Source organism: Eriocheir sinensis, chromosome 53 (assembly GCF_024679095.1).
Source record: "Eriocheir sinensis breed Jianghai 21 chromosome 53, ASM2467909v1, whole genome shotgun sequence".
Classification (NCBI taxonomy): domain Eukaryota; kingdom Metazoa; phylum Arthropoda; class Malacostraca; order Decapoda; family Varunidae; genus Eriocheir; species Eriocheir sinensis.
The window spans coordinates 3,814,518-3,831,603 of record NC_066561.1 but is presented as its reverse complement, the minus strand read 5'-3'; the positions used below and the strand labels follow the sequence as shown (position 1 = coordinate 3,831,603).

Genomic DNA, 17,086 nt, shown 5'->3' with positions numbered 1-17,086 from the left:
GGGGATATCTCAAGCCTTTTATTTTTATCTGTGCGTCTTCAGCAAGCAAATTAAATCATCTTTTAAACCATCTCTTAAAGTCACACACACACACACACACACACACACACACACACACACACACACACACACACACACACACACCTTTAACTTAACATACATTTATTTTATACGTCTTAATACTTATCAGGTTATGTCTCTCTCTTGTTCAGGTTAATTAAGTATCAGTGAGTTATATAAATACTGTGAAGGTGAGCTCTGTGATGCGAGAACAATAATAATAATAATAATAATAATAATAATAATAATAATAATAATAATGTAAGAGATGAAGAGAGGGAAGAAGGGAATAGAGAGAGTGAAGAAAGAAACTGAAGATGAAGAAGGAGGAAGAGAAGAAGGAGGAGGAGGAAGAAGAAGAGGAGGAGGAGGAGGAGGAGGAGGAGGGATGGTTTAAGAAAAGTTGACGAAAAAAAAAAAAAGCTGGAAAAAACGAACGAAAGAAAACAGGAAATAAAGAAACGGAATAAAAATCAGAGAGAGAGAGAGAGAGAGAGAGAGAGAGTGTGTGTGTGTGTGTGTGTGTGTGTGTGTGTCACCTCTCTCACAGTGTCTCTCGTCCTCATCGTAAGCGGGTGTCGTCTTCTCTCTCCTCCTCCTCCTCCTCTTCTCTCTTCTCTCCCTCCTCTCCTTCTTTTTCCTTCCCATCTCTTCTCTTTTTCTCCTTTCCTTTACTTTCATTTGCATTTCTATTCGTGTTTTGGTTCTTTCTCCTTTTTGTTACGTGTTTTCTTCTTATTTTTCGTCTTCGTTTTTATTTTCTTAATTTTCTTCACATTATCTTTTCCTCATCATTTTTCTTCTTTATTTTCTTCCCATCTTCCTTTCTTCCTCTTCATCTCATTCATATGTTTTGGTTCTTTCTTCTTTTTTTACGCATTTTCTTCTTATTTCTTCTTCGTTTTTATTTTCCCCATTTTCTTCACATTATCTTTTCCTCATCATTTTTCTTTATTTTCTTCACATCTTCCTTTCTTCCTTTTATCTCATTCATATGTTTTGGTTCTTTCTTCTTTTTTTACGCATTTTCTTCTTATTTCTCTTCGTTTTTATTTTCTCCATTTTTCTTCACATTTATTATCTTTATTTTCTTCCCATCTTCCTTTTCATCTCCTTCATATTCTTTCTGTCACTTCTATTTATATTTACTATTTTTTTCGTTTGTTTATGTAGCCTACCATATTTTCCTTCCCTTATACCAATAGCCTATTATTATCTCCTTCATATTCTTCTTTATCCTTTTATCTCGTCTCTCTTTACCCCTTTTCATACCTCATTCAAATCTTTATCATTCATTTCCTATCCAATTGCATCTCTTTTTATCTCCCATTTATCTTATTCTCTATCAATTATCTTCGTTCCTTCCCTCCCTTCTCTTCCTCTTCTCTCTTTTCATTAGCCTCGTATCCTTCCTCCTTTCTTTCCCTTTCCCCTCTTTTTCTCTCCTTTCCCTTGGTTTCTCCTTTCCTTTCCTTCACCCTCTTCTTTCCCATCCTTTTCTTTAGCCTCGTACCTTTCCTTTCCTTTCCCTTCCTTCTCTTTCCCCTCTTCTTCTCTCCTTTCCCTTTCTTCCTCCTTTCTTTCCCTTCCTTTTCATTAGCCTTATACCATCCCACCTTTTCTTTTCTCCCCCTCTTTTTCTTTCCTTTCCTTCGTTCCTCCTTTCCTTCCCTTCCTTCTTTTCTTCTTTCCTTCCCTTCCCTTCGTTCCATCCCTCCTCTCCTTCTCTTCCCCTCTTTTTTTTCCTTTCCCTTCGTTCCATCCCTCCTTCCCTTCCCCCTCTTCTTCCTTTCCTATCCCTTCGTTCCATCCCTCCTTTCCCTCTCTTCATTCTCTTTTTCCTTCCTTTCCTTTCCATTCTACGCCCTTTAATATAATTTTCTTTCGGTGTTAAGAGAGAAAGAGAGAAAGAGAGAGAGAGAGAGAAAAAGGAAGTTGAGGTTTGATGCGTTTCAGTTTAAAAAGAAGTCGAGGTTTTGTGATACTCTATAGTGAAAGACGTTGTGTGTTGACGTTGAAAGATTCGATAATTACGATACGTTAAAAAAGTGTTCGGTTTGATAATATTACGTTCTGGTGAGGGGAAGGATAGTGACATTTTTATCATAGTGTTCTGCGTGCCGGTGAAATACTGAATAAGTGTGTGTGTGTGTGTGTGTGTGTGTGTGTGTGGCTAATTTTGGCGCGTCGTTGATTGTTTTGTTATTATTATTATTATTATTATTATTATTATTATTATTATTATTATTATTATTATTATTATTATTATTTTGTCACTTTACTCCATCTTCTATCTCTTCTTTTGGGTATTGTTATTATTTTTATTGTTATCATTATGCTGCTACGTCTTTCTCCTCATCTTCATCTTCTTCACCTCCATCTTTTCCATCTTCTTCTTCTTCTTCTTATTATTATTATTAGTGTGTGTGTGTGTGTGTGTGTGTGTGTGTTGCCAGGGTCTGAACTCCCATACAGAAGGAAGTCAACAAACAATCTATGGCTTCTCTCTCTCTCTCTCTCTCTCTCTCTCTCTCTCTCTCTCTCTCTCTCTCTCTCTCTCTCTCTCTTATTTAAACATCAAGATACATATGACAAAAGGGGCGGGGAAATTGTCTCCATGCCTATCTTAAAGCATTGTCACTATATAGCTGTGCTCTCTCTCTCTCTCTCTCTCTCTCTCTCTCTCTCTCTCTCTCTCTCCTCGTCACCGGGCCTATCAATCCCTCGTCACCTGCCTTCCTGGGCGGCTCCCCAGACCGCAAGGCAAGAACAGTCGCGTGGATCAGGTTTCGAAGGTGACCGCGGAAACAGTGTCGTCCTCGTGTCGACGCATTGCCCCGCGGCGCCCGTGTGCTGCTCCCTCGCGTCCCCCCGAGGGCATGTAGGCACCGCTCTGACTCCTCCGATTGTTTGTGCCACGGCGTAGGAATTAGCATGGCTGACTTCGTGGAGACGGACAGTCCCCTCCCGACGCCGACGCTAGGCAGGAAGGTCAAGGGCGGCGGGCAGGACCCCCGGAGCAGCCCGCCCTTCGCCAGGAAAGGCTGCCTTAGAAGGAAGGCTGGCGGGCAGGAGGGCGGCGGCCAGAAGAGTGACGCCCGCGCCAAGGGTCGGAAGGCGCGGCGGCAGCATGAGAAGGGCGGCGTCGTGGCCACCTCCTACAAAAAGCTGTGCCACAGCCTCTCCTCGAGCTTCAGGGGCACCAGAGACAACGCCACCACCGCCACCACCACCACCACCACCACCTCCAGCACCACCACCACCACCACCGCCGCTACCACCACCTCCAGCACCACTACGACCACCTCCAGCACCACTACGACCACCTCCAGCATCACCACCACCATTAACACTCAGGAGCCCCGTTACCCCACCCACGATGTCCCCGTCAGCAGCACAAACGGCCTAGCTGACGTCACACTGACCCACGCCACAGCTCAAACCATCCCCCGCGCCGCAGAGCCGCCGCTGGAGAGCGGCACCACGAGCGGCGAAGGACAGCAGCAGGCCTGCTTGGCGCCGCCGCTCCCCGGAGCGGTGCTCCATGGCGGCGAGTCACGGGAGCCTCTCGGCGAGGTCAGCGATGGGGAGCAGCAGGAGCAGCAGGACGCCCGCGTCGTGTGCCTCAGCTTCAAGAGGATCGGCTCCGCGAGAACCCGACCAGACACAGACGCAGGCCGGGCGGAGCACGATCCTGGGGGCGGTGACGCCACGCCGAGCACTCATGGCAGAGGCTCAAGGGAGGCAGCCACAAGTGACTCTCATACCACGCCGAGGCAAGACCACGACCACAAGCATGGCGCCAAGGGTTGTGTGGGCGCCGGGCAGGCCGCCCCACGGCCCATCCGGCCCGTCGCCTGGCCGGATCCGGGTGGCCGCCTCGGGAACAAGTCTGCCGCCCTGGAGCAGCACCCCGCCGTGCTGAGGCGGCAGCTGAGTCGGGGCAGCGAAAGGAAAATGCCCGGCACGCCTGAGCGCAGCGTGGCGGTCCTGCGGCGGGGCAGTCTGCAGGATCGGTACCTCCTGCGCTGGTCCACATACCACGACATTGACCTTGGCAGCCCACAGACCAGCGCCGCGGGCCCAGCCGACGCCCTCCCTGCCAGGGCGCAAGGAGAGGTCATAAGGGGAGATGTTGGTGCCTCTGGCCGCCGAGACACCGACGAAAAGCCTCAGAGGAGGAAGGAGAACCTCCACAAGACACCCGGCGACACAAAGAAGGACCCGCCGCCTCCTGCCCAACCCGTGGACACTGCCGGCGGGGCGGCCGAGGCACCTGAGAGCGAGGGCTTTGCGAGGCACAGAGAAGTAGCTCTGAAGGAGGCCCTCGTGAGGCTGAGCTTAGATTTGGGAAGAGGATCCAACAAGTCTGTGTTTGACAACCTTGTGAGCATCTGCAGCGAGACTGTGGCCAGCAGCATCAGGCGGTGCCATGCAGAGTCCCCCGACGAGGTGCCCGGCAGAGTGACGGATGCGGGCCGCCAGCAGGGCGCCCTCTTGTTCGGCGACATTGTAAAGGAGTTCGTGGCCAGACTTCCCTCCGACCAGGACGAGGTACAGACAGGTGCAGGACCGTCCACGCGGCCTTCAGTCTCCGGAGACATTTTCAGCTATCACCCGCCAGCGGCGGCGGAACCACCGGACACCTTGAGCGTGATCCAGGAGGCCATCCAGAAGGCCTGCGACGGGCTGCTGCGTGAGGACGCTTCCCAAGTGTCGCCGAGTTTTGCATCTCCTGCCGAGTCCCAGGTCACTCCCGCCGTGGCGGGCGGCGACCACAAAGACACCTTCGTCTTCCCTTCCTTCGCCAAGATGGAGGAGTCCCGAGCAGTGAGTCGGCGAGGCTCCGTGGACCAGCTGGAGTTCTCGAGGGTCCGGCTCAGTAAGACTGGTAGAATTGAGGTGGTTGACGCCAAGATGGAGGAGTCCAGAGCAGTGAGTCGGCGAGGCTCCGTGGACCAGCTGGAGTTCTCCAGGGTCCGGCTCAGTAAGACTGGTAAAATTGAGGTGGTGGACGACGACGCCGAGGTTGAGGAGGCGGAAGAGGAAGAGAGGCACGAAGACGCCTCCTGGCACGGCTCCGCCTCTCCCCGTGACCCGCGTCCCGCCGGCGACCCTCCGCCCGTCGCCAAGCCCAAGGCTAGCCTCGCCGAACGCTTCAATCAGTGGCGCCTCGCGTGGGGCTTCAAGCACGACGACTCGCCGCCGCTGCCACCGCCAGGCAGACACGAGGCGCTCAGGCTCCGGGCGCAACAGCGGAGGGCCAGCGTGCCGGACTTTTCTCGGCGGCGGTTCTCTTTCTCCGGGACGTTTAACGATCTGCATCACTCGGTCCAGAGCCAGACAGAGTCAGTCACCCCTGCGACGCCTCCCAAGATGAGGAAGAAGGCCTTGGCCGAGCACAGCCAAGCCAGATCCAGCCCCAGGCGAGGCTCCGTATCCTCCTTCCTCACCGTGGCGCCGCCCGAGTCTGACGCTGGGGGGGGCAGGAGGGCCAGTTTTGATGACCGGCTAAAGAAAGGCAACCCCCGGTCTGTGGACAAAGCCAGCGACGCTTTCTCCTACTTCCTGGACTACCCCGTGCTGCAACAAGGTAAGTGCCCCCCCCCATCTACTTAACATGCTGTGCTTTATTGAACGTTGACGCTTGCCAGTGTGTTCGAAACGTTTTGGTTTCTATTTCCCTAAGAGAAATCAGTAATCCTTTCAAAACGCCTCGCATCGAATGTCCGGCAGTACTTTCAAATACTTTGTAGCCTGAGTGGGTTGAGGCGAGGGGTGTGTTGTGCCGCCGCGGCGAAGGGCTGAGGCTGCCGTGCTGCGAGGTATTGATTGGAGGGAGACGCGGCCAGGTGGTCCACGTGCACGTGTGCATCACAGTTACAAAAAATATAACATGTAAAGTGTACCCTCAAAATTTTACTTCAGCGAGATGTTCTTCAACGCTCACGTCCTTCAATTTATTTCTATGAATAAAAATTATATTGAATCAATAAGTGCACTGTATGTATTCTGCGCCACATACGCCGCCACTTACGGGTCGTCGCTGCACCGCTGCGCCCTTACACTCAGAACTTTCGTTAGCAGTGAAGGGGAAGCGTGCACGGCTGGCGGAGAGTAGAATTGCATCGCTGTCTGAGTGTTTCGTTGTGTGCTGGGTCCGTACGTAGCATTCCGTTGTTTATATACACGATCATTGCCTTTGTATCACTGACATGCTCCGCCTGGTTGGCCGTCTTGGGGGAAAATCGGGACATACATTGAATTAGTAATGTCCTGGCTCGGGGCAACGAAGACTGTGTGGGGGTGGGGGGGGGGGTAGGAGGAAAGGAAAAAGGAGATTTAATTTCCCTGTAATGAAGGGGTTATGTGTCTACGTCACGGTCATCAGACATTCATCTAGTCATTGAGGTTATAATCACATACAAATGCGTACCTTTTTTCATAGCTTGGTATGTCGGGAAAGAAATTCAACTCTACAGTTTAAAAGCTTTTGCCCAATAATCATGTTGCCTGTCGATTCTTCTTCCTCTTCCGCAGCATTATTATCCTGTTTCTATACGGGGTCGCTGTTCTTGATGAGTCTCCTCCATCCAACCCTGTCCTCCGCCACTTCAAGGTCCAAGTTCTCCCTGCCGTCCGCCACAATACAGTCCCTCCATCTCGTCCTGGGTCTTCCTCTCTTCCTTGTTGCCTATAGATTGATAAGGTTATATCGCTTATGCACATGTACAGTGAACTCTTTAATATTGCCAGGTGTAGCGGGGAAACGGTTCAACACACATACTTCAGTCACCCATTCAAAAAAGGGGCTATTACACTGGGCAAATTTTCCGTGGATCTTCAGTCAAACCACGATTTCCGCTGGCGTGGTTCTCATATTTCCGTGGTTTTCTGACGTGTCCATGATCTTCCAAAGCTACGGTAGATTTCACTGAAGGACGACGGTATTACTCACCATCATCATCAGCAGCAATAACAAGAAACAAATGAGAACCAGGCCAGCGGAAATCGTGGTTTGACTTAAGATCCACGGAAAATTTGCCCAGTGTAATAGCCCCTTTAATAAGGCTAACATCACACACCGCACACTCTTCTTTAATGTCTAGGAACATGGCAGGGAGGGGCAGTTTCATCCCATTTCGACTCTCAAGTGTTATATGATACTAGTCACCCATACATTAGTAATTACATATACGCCCATACTCTCCCTCTTTACGTTACTACTAAAATGTTATAGGGTACTAAATTCACCCATACATTAGTAATTACATATACGCCCATACTCTCATCTCTTTACGTTACAACTAAAGTGTTATAGGGTAATAAATTCACCCATACATTAGTTATTACATACACACCCATATTCTCCCCTGACCCTCCTTAATGTCGTGGGGAAAGGTGGGAAAATCGTTCAACCACTACGTTCTGGTATAATGCGACACTTTAGTTACCCCTACGCGCGCTCCCTTCCCCTTTCCCTTTTTATCTTCCCTTATGTTATGGGGGCAAGGCTGGGGAATGGTTCAGTACATTACGTTCTGAAGGTGTGATACGGTATTCCTCTCGCCCTTAACGTTTGAATAGCATAGTCACCCTAACAATAACGTTCATGTCACATCCTCACACAGGTCACTCAAATACAAGGGTTTATATACCACACACACACAGTCACTCACACACTTAACATTAATAATACACACACACAGACACCCATACATTCACGTCCATACCTCATATACACACCCATACATTTACATCTATATCACATACACACGCATATCCTCCCTCTATATATTCCCTTAATGGCGTGGGGCGTGGCGGGGAGGAGGAAGTTCAATCCCATCAGCGCCAAGTATAGTGTAGGTAGTGGCCGACAGAGGGCGGGGGAGGGTCCTGTTTACCGTGCAGCGCGAGTGTTTCCGCGAGACGTGAAGCGCATAACTGGGGTTCCGCGGAGGTGAAATGGGGTGGGTTGGGGGCTGGAAGTGGATTCGTGTTTACTTTGGAAGATTGGCTTGTCTCGAGTGTCTGTGGAGTACATTAGCTTTTCCCTTGTGAGTTATCTTTTATCTGTTCATATTTTTTTGCTTGCTTTCTTTTTTTAGGTTTCTGTTTTTAGTTTCTTTCTCTCTCTCTCTCTCTCTCTCTCTCCATCCGATAGAAGTATGAGGTAGTTAATTCTTGTTTTCATTTTTTGTTTTGTTTGTTTGCTTCATGTTGTTTGCCTTCATAGATGTAAGATGTATTTTCTCCACGCATCACACTTCTGTACTAGGGTGAAGCAACTCTCAGAATATTGAAATGAGTGCTTTTGCATATCAAAAAGGAGTGAGAATTTAGTAATCCACGCCCAGTATTGAAGCTGCACTATGAAATGCATTCCCTTTGCCGGCCCCCGGTGAGGCAGACTGTGATAAATCTTAGCATTGATCACGGTGCTGTATTGGCTGCAGCATTTCATTTCACGTGGGACTTTTTCCTTTACTGATGGACTCTCCAGCAGTGGATTATGATTATCATCTCATTCCTGCCAAACATTGAAGCTGAGCGTCTCAATCATGTTGATTATTTCTGTCTAATCAGGTTTTACCTTACTGGTTTGGTGTGTAGGAAGACCAGAACTCAGCACAGTGCACATCCCTGAGGCATCCAGTGCTGAACAATTTATAATACATGTATTGAATTTTATTTCTTGGGCAGTATTTATTCCTTAGAGGATTACAGAATTCAAACTAGTACATTGATTTAACTGCCAAAATATCAGATTGCAATGTATAGTTTAATTTTATAAGATGAATTAATCACTAAGGCTGAGAGGAACAGTTCCCCCACTTCCATGATCTTGTTTGGTCCCCACCCAACCATAAACACTCCCAGTTTGCAGACCATTAGTATTAGCTTAATCTCAGTTCCCTGGTAAGTAAATGGTTGGTGGAAGTGTCCATTAATATTACTAATGACCAAGACTTTCATTAAATATCCATTAACATTATTAATAACCACTGCTGCCATATCCAGGACTAAGTAGTTAGTTGTTGTCCTGATAAATGCAAAACTTTGCTCAGAGTAGAAAAAGTATTGCCCCTGAAATGGTCCACATCCTGTCACACACTGCCCACCCAAGCAGGACTTGCTTGTCACTTTTCTAGCCTTGGATCTGCCCTGTGATGAAGTTGTGTGATTTGTTGTATACTGTGAGCATACAGTTACAGCATATTTACATTGTGTATACTACAGTAGTGCTGACGGGGCTCACTGATTTATATAATAATACTAGTGTTTTAGGATATTTGGCTACTATAAGAAATTGTGCCTTAGGACTGTAGTTTCAAGCATGCTGAACCTCTCAGCAGCAGTTAGGGTTGTTTTAAACAGTTAGCTTGTAGTAGGTAGCCCTGGTTGGCTAAGGTGTGATCCACTGAATATGAGGAGAAAATTTAATTTTTCCAAGAGAATGTTCATCTACTTTGCTTATCTACATTGACTAGACATGTTTTCAGAAAAGAAGCCTGCTTTAGGTTAATAAAATACATGGATATACCTTAAATAAAAATATAATTATCAAGAATTAATCATAACATGCATCAGCAAAGATTGAATAAAAAAGGTCTTCAGATACAAAAAAAATGCCCCATCACATCCCACACCCACCCCAAACCCGCCTCATCTCTTCTTGAAGCCGTATTTCTTCCGTTCATAGAACAAGTCTGTCTTGGAGGAGCCAAGGTTGACAATCTTTGGGCAGCCGTCTCTGTCCTTCTCGAGCACCGTGCATTCCTTGCAGTAGTAGGCATCTGACACGCCTGTGGGACATGAGAGACAGCTGATTAGTAAAAGAGCAGCAAAGGTTTATCTGTGTAACAAGATGGAAAATATGGCACAGAAAGTAGCATTAATACTTTTATGACTAATGGTGCCCAGTTAGACATAAAAAAAAAGTGCATTCATACACCTGGCTTAGTACTATAACATCATTCAATCAATCTATTAAAGTAGTAACCAACCCTGAGAGCCTAACATAACCCAAAAAAGTAGTATATTATCGATATTCAATCAATAAATTCCTCCACCAAATTTGTAACCTTGTGCCACTGGTAGTAGTTTAGCTCAGCCCAAACTGAAGCAGTGAGCAACTCTGTACATTCATTTTATATTCTAAGGATATAGTGGCATCATCAGTACTCAATGTGGTATAAAAGACAGACCACTAAAACTAGAGATGTATTAGGCAAAACATTATTAACCCCTTCAATCCGGCGACACCGACATCAGCGTCTGATGTCATCACCATTAGTCCTCTTTTAAACGTCTTAATCTTCTTCTATTTCCTCTTAATTCTCTTCTAAACCTCTTTAAGAGGAAGTAGAAGAGGATTAAGAGGAATTTAGAGGAGGATTGAAAGTTTAGAAGAGGATTAATCCCCTTCCATTTCCTCTTGACCCTTTCCATACTGTGATGTCTATGTCAAGTATGGAAAGGGTTAAGCTGAATACATGGGTGCAAATTGATGGTAAAACTAATGACCAATATACACAATCTAAGATGACAAAGCAGATAACAACTGAATTATTTTTTAAACTATCAGAACCACATCGTAACCTAACGGATTGCAACCTATCGTTGCTAAGGATAGTATGTAGCCTTCAGCTCTTAAAATTGTAACTTTTAGATGCTTAACTAGTAACCCATCGCCTCTAGTGGCCTATTGCTACTAAAATAGGAACCTATTGCCACTTGATTAAATGTTAAAATCTTAAAAACTATTAATTTACGATGGAAATGGTTATTAGTGATGATCAGCATGTTAAAATCTATTTGAAAAAAATGTCAACCACCAAAGTGAGTCTGGTGTTATTTTAGATACCAAACTAATTATTCCAAACTCAACCTGCTCAACATAAGCAATCTGTATACAAGCTAATCCTTGGCACTACTATTCATTAGCCAGTCAGTGAAACTTAACCTCATCAACCATAGCCTAACTTCATTTGACTTATTATATCTTAACCTCGCCCATTAGTGCACTCCTCCGCACTTTACCCTTCCCTGCACTCCGTAACCCCTTGTTGGCACCCTACATTGTCACTGGACTTAGGGGCTGCTGGCTGACTTGCCTCCCTCCCTCATGCTGGGCTGCCGTAAAGGTAAAACTGCAGTCTCTCGCTTATTTCACTTTACTGGTTAGCACTACTTTTTTCTCAAAGATCATAACGCGTGGTATCCGTAAATATTGATCCTTGGTGTCTGCCCCTGCACACCTCAGCGCCCCCCCAAGGACAAAACATTAATCCTACTCGTGGTGGTGTCTGCTGCCTAGCCCCCTCATGCTGCCCCCAATAATATCAATCTCCGGCATCTTTCCCTGCTGCGTCTCCCTACCCGCCACAGACACAGCCTCACCGACAAAATATAGACCCTGGACGTAATGGTGCCTATTGCCTCAGTCCCCCTTGTGCTGGGTCCAGTAATACTGACCTGGCCTGTCCCCTTACACTGCAGCAACACAGCCTCAGACTAAACACATCCCCTAGACCAGTGGTTCCTAGCCTGGGTTTGACCGAACCCCAGGGGTTTGGCGAAGATCCTCCCGAAAGACATTGCAATTTTGCGACTGAATTTTAAGCAAATTCTCTTTAACATTTTTATGGATCAAAATGTAATCCATTTTTTGTATTATCTAAAATGAATATACTCTTGAATTTTGAAGCAATTTTTCTTCCACTCGTATGTTTTATATATATATATATATATATATATATATATATATATATATATATATATATATATATATATATATATATACTTGACGGGTTCAGCTACTGTGCGGTTTTCGTTAGGGTTTGGCGCCTCTGAAAATTTGAAGAACCACTGCCCTAGACATTCTGGTGCCCTCTCTTTACTAGTAATATTGATCGCCGACCTGTCCCCCTTCACATCCTAGCCCCCACAGCTAGAGAAATCCCACACACACTCTCAGACAACACACATGCTAAATGTGGTGGTGCCTCCTGAGTCCTGCCTTCCTCCCCCATGCTGGCCCCTGTTATATCGATCCCCGGCCTGCTCCCCTTCACACCACAGCCAACAAAGCCCCCCACAACCCCTACAGACAGCCTCCCCACACCCCCCAGACATGTGGTGCCTCCTGTCTTCCTCCCCATGCTGGCCCCTGTATTATCGATCCCCGGCCTGCTCCCCCGCACACCACAGCCCCACATCCTCCCACAGCCACAGCCCTCAGCACCTGGGCCTCCGCAGATGACGCAGCGTCCCTGGTAGGAGCCGTAGTTGCACTCGTCGCAGATCCTGACCAGCGTGCACGGCCTCACGTAGGAGTCACAGATCACACACTTCCCGTCACACTTCTCGCACAGCCGCCCGATGGCCACGCCCGGCTGTTTGCGGCAGAAGATCAAGTCAGGGTGGTGCTTGGCCATGGTTAAGGGTTGTTTCACGCCCTGGAATGTTGTATATAGCGAGTGTCTGGAGGAGTTGGTCGCCGCTGCCTCCCGCCCGGCTGAACGTTTGTTGTGGTCTGGCTCGCCGCCCCGCGCAGCCGCCGCCTACGTTGCCATATTGTCGTTCTCAGCCTCATATTTGCCGATTTCCCACCCCAAATCTGCTTCCTCGACCCCATCAACTGCATTCATATATAATTATCGTTAAAATGGTTAATTATTGGTGCTTTTTGGCAATATATATGGCTCAGAAGCCTTTAAATATGAGGCTCTGAGTACGATAATCTGGCACCGGTGGCCGCCGCCGGGGCCGTGCGCAGTCGCCCCGCCGCCCCGCCAGATATGAACCGCCACGCACACACATTTAACAAGGCTTTCATGGGCGTTTTGGGCATTTCCATGGGTAGTTTTATGGCCCTGGTGGTAGTTTAACCCTTCTTCTGTACCGTGAACCTAAACAACACTCATTAGAACCCGACTGATCTCATGTGGCCCTTTGGAAATAGCTGATGATGTGAGAGAAAGAAGCGTCTGAGAATACTTTACTTTTCTCTCATTCCGTTTCATCTCATTCTCTCTTCTTCTTCCTCCACCGACCACAACAGGGGTAGTTTTATGACCCTGGTGGTAGTGTGACCCTTCTTCTGTACCGTGAACCTAAAAAAACACTCATTAGAACCCGACTGATCTCATGTGGCCCTTTGGAAATAGCTGATGATGTGAGAGAAAGAAGCGTCTGAGAATACTTTACTTTTCTCTCATTTCTTTTCATCTCATTCTCTCCTCTTCTTCTTCCTCCACCGACCACAACAGGGGTAGTTTTATGACCCTGGTGGTAGTTTGACCCTTCTTCTGTACCGTGAACCTAAAGAAACACTCATTAGAACCCGACTGATCTGCGGCACTTTGGAAATTATTGATGTTGACGTGAGAAAATGAAGCTCAGAATACTTACTTTACTTTTCTCTTATTCCTTTTCATCTCAATTTTTTCTACTCTTCTTCCTGCTCCATATATGAACCGCCTTGTCATTCATGTCTGGATTTTTCTTTTAATGTAGGGAGGATAGTTTTCTTCATTCTGTTCTGACTTTTTTATTTCGTTTTCATCTCTCTTTTCTCTCCTTTCCTTCCTTCTTATATGAACCGCCCCGCCCCTCACGTTCTTACTATCTGGATTTTTCTTTTAATTTAGGGAGGATAGTTTTCTTCATTAATTCTGTTCTGACTTCTTTTTCATTTCGTTTTCATCTCTCTTTTCTCTCCTTTCCTTCTTATATGAACCGCCCCGCCCCTCACGTTCTTACTATCTGGATTTTTCTTTTAATTTAGGGAGGATAGTTTTCTTCATTAATTATGTTCTGACTTCTTTTTCATTTCTTTTTCATCTCTCTCTTTTCTCTCCTTTCCTTCCTTCTTATATGAACCGCCCCGCCCCTCACGTTCTTACTATCTAGATTTTTCTTTTAATTTAGGGAGGATAGTTTTCTTCATTAATTCTGTTCTGACTTCTTTTTCATTTCTTTTTCATCTCTCTCTTTTCTCTCCTTTCCTTCTTATATGAACCGCCCCGCCCCTCACGTTCTTACTATCTGGATATTTCTTTTAATTTAGGGAGGATATTTTTTCTTCACTGTTCTGACATTGCTTCTCCCTCATTCATGTTTTCTCTCTTTCTCTTTTCTCTCCTTTTCCCCCTTCTCTATTTGAACCGCCCTGTCGCATATTACTTTCTGGATTTTTCTTTGAGAGGATATTTTTTTTCTGCTCTGTTTTCCCATTCTTTCCCTCCGTCCTTATCAGCTTAGTTGTCTTTTATATCATTAGTGTTTATTTCGTTTACTTATTTTCCCTTTTTACTATTTTATATCACTTCACTGTCTTTATTTTCACTCAAAGGGAGATATCTTATTGTTATAGTAGTTGTAGTTATATCAGTATTATTATTATTATTAGATGTCAATATGGATTAGGAATGCAAGTATCAGTGGAAAAAAACATTACATTAAACAGGACACATAAATTTATTACTTACATTTTATTCACATAGTCTTGATTCTGTTATCTGCGTCTACTCATGTCCGGAAATATTTTTTAAAGTAAGTTAATCATATCTTCCTTCCTACCTTCCCTTTTACATTACCATCCTTTTTCTCCCTTCCCTCATTCGTGTCTTTCCCTCTACTCTCGTCTCCCTTCTCTCTCCTCATATATACTTCGTCTGTTATGTAATCATGTCTGAGCTCACCGCCTTGTCTATAGTACATTTACCTCCTCCACCCAAATATTTCACGTCTGACTCGACTTTTGAGTTACTCCGATTAACTCAATCTATATCAGTGGTTGACTTATCTGATTACGCTGAGTGGGGACCTTGCTAATAGATATATTTTTTTTCATTATAAAGCCTTCTACGTCACTCACATGAATGGCGAACAACTTTCCTGTTCATACATATAGCTCAGGGTTTTCTTTAGAGTGATTCCTTCTGACAATCATATTTTAAACGGTGTAAATGTGGTTAGATTATTAGATTACCTACCTGTTTGTTAGATAGCTTCCATTACCACACCTACAAAACCTTTACACTCGTCGTCATAATAAAAGTGAGAGACAACCCAAGAATACAAGGCCGCCCACATTAAACAGCCTCATTCTAAACTATGGAAGCGTGGTTAGATTATTAGATTACCTACCTGTTTGTTAGAGAGCTTCCATTACCACACCTATAAAACCTTTACACTCGTCGTCGTAATGAAAGTGAGAGACAACCCAAGAACACAAGGCCGACCACATTAAACCCCATTATAAACTATGGAAGCGTGGTTGGATGTATTTGTCTATTCACCTGTTTGTTGTACACTTTCCATTACCACACGCACAAAACCTGGAGTCATTATTCTTAATCATTTCGCGCCCAAACTCACGTATTTGACAAGGCTTTCGTAGGAGTTTTAAGCATTTCCATGGGTAGTTTTATGATTTCGGTGGTAGTTTGACCTTTCTTCTGTGCCATGAACCTAAGAAAATGCTCATTAGAATCCGACTGATCTCCCATTTGACCAGGCTCACGTATTTGACAAGGCTGATTTCGGTGGTAGTTTGACCTTTCTTCTGTGCCATGAACCTAAGAAAATGCTCATTAGAACCCGACTGATCTCCCATTTGCACAAGCTCACGTATTTGACAAGGCTTTCGTAGGAGTTTTAAGCATTTCCATGGGTAGTTTTATGATTTCGGTGGTAGTTTGACCTTTCTTCTGTGCCATGAACCTAAGAAAATGCTCATTAGAACCCGACTGATCTCCCATTTGCACAAGCTCACGTGTTTGACAAGGCTTTCGTAGGAGTTTTAAGCATTTCCATGGGTAGTGTTATGATTTCGGTGGTAGTTTGACCTTTCTTCTGTGCCATGAACCTAAGAAAATACTCATTAGAACCCGACTGATCTCCCATTTGCCCAGGCTCACGTATTTGACAAGGCTTTCGTAGGAGTGTATAGCATTTCCATGGGTAGTTTTATGATTTCGGTGGTAGTTTGACCTTTCTTCTGTGCCATGAACCTAAGAAAATGCTCATTAGAACCCGACTGATCTCCCATTTGCCCAGGCTCACGTATTTGACAAGGCTTTCGTAGGAGTTTTAAGCATTTCCATGGGTTGTTTTATGATTTCGGTGGTAGTTTGACCTTTCTTCTGTGCCATGAACCTAAGAAAATACTCATTAGAACCCGACTGATCTCCCATTTGGCCTTTGGAAGTAGTTGATGAGAGTGCATGGCGGAGACGTCTGAGAACACTGAACTCCTGTCGTCACGATGAAAGCGAGAGGTGCTCAACCAGAGAACCCAAGATTACAAGGTCTCGATAAGGTGGTGAGAGCTTGTGAGGGCTGAGGCAGTGTCGCGTAACGCTGTGACTGTGATGGGAGTGTCTCAAGTGGCTCTCTCCTGCCAGCTGTGATGCGGGGGTGCCAGTATTGTGATGTCTGGCGGTGCTGCGCGGATCTGCGGGTGTCACTTCTGCAGGATAAGCTCCGAATTGCAGCTGCCGGGGTGTGGGTGTGAGTGCCCACGCCCGTGTGCCTGAACCGCTATGCTCTAACTGATCATCTTGCAACGTCCTCCTCTTCACTAGGGCGTCTGTCACCTCCTATTGATGTTCGGTGATGCTGATTTGATTGACCTTGAACCTGATCATCTGCTACTCACGGCCGGCCTCACTGCCTTCAAACTCTGTAATACATGATCGAGTTTTCTTCTTATACCGTCAGCTATCGTATTTGTGTCCCTCTTGGCGTTTGTATGGGTGATTCTGACGTTTGGGTGTTGTGTGATGGGTGTGTAATACATGATCGTGGGCTACCGTGCTACCTCAGGGCGTGTTGCTGTCTCCTGTGACGTTTGATTGGGAAGAATGGGAGGAGGAAGGAAGGAAAAGATACAGGAACGGAGGGGAAGAAGGTTAAGGGGAAGGAATAAAACAAATAATGGAGGGAGGGAAAGAAGAAGGATGGCAGGGAGGGATGAAAGGAGTGAAGGGAAAACACGGAAAACATGGAAAGACGA

The 17,086-nt window shown here is 45.9% G+C and overlaps 2 protein-coding genes across 11 annotated transcripts in view; one reads left to right on the top strand and one right to left on the bottom strand.

Annotated features, from left to right (window-relative positions):
* LOC126983203 (leucine-rich repeat serine/threonine-protein kinase 1-like) overlaps positions 1-17,086 on the top strand; it is a 111,212-nt gene that overhangs the window by 49,962 nt on the left and 44,164 nt on the right. For 3 of the 10 annotated variants that reach the window (XM_050835779.1, XM_050835781.1, XM_050835780.1), the window contains exon 1: positions 2,800-5,653. The exons of 2 other annotated variants lie outside the window; for them this stretch is intronic. In XM_050835779.1, the coding sequence (XP_050691736.1) occupies positions 2,995-5,653 (2,659 nt within the window). In that variant the 5' untranslated portion in view covers positions 2,800-2,994. Of the gene's footprint in view, positions 1-2,798; positions 5,654-16,453; positions 16,756-17,086 lie in introns of those variants that run through there. 5 more of the 10 variants (XM_050835776.1, XM_050835778.1, XM_050835782.1 and 2 more) reach the window with 4 other exon arrangements.
* Positions 9,627-12,621, bottom strand: LOC126983208 (PHD finger-like domain-containing protein 5A). Its single transcript, XM_050835820.1, has 2 exons — positions 12,308-12,621; positions 9,627-9,866 (listed from the first exon to the last, which is right to left on the bottom strand). Exons 1-2 carry the CDS (start codon positions 12,498-12,500, stop codon positions 9,727-9,729), a joined length of 333 nt encoding a protein of 110 aa, XP_050691777.1. The 5' UTR covers positions 12,501-12,621; the 3' UTR covers positions 9,627-9,726.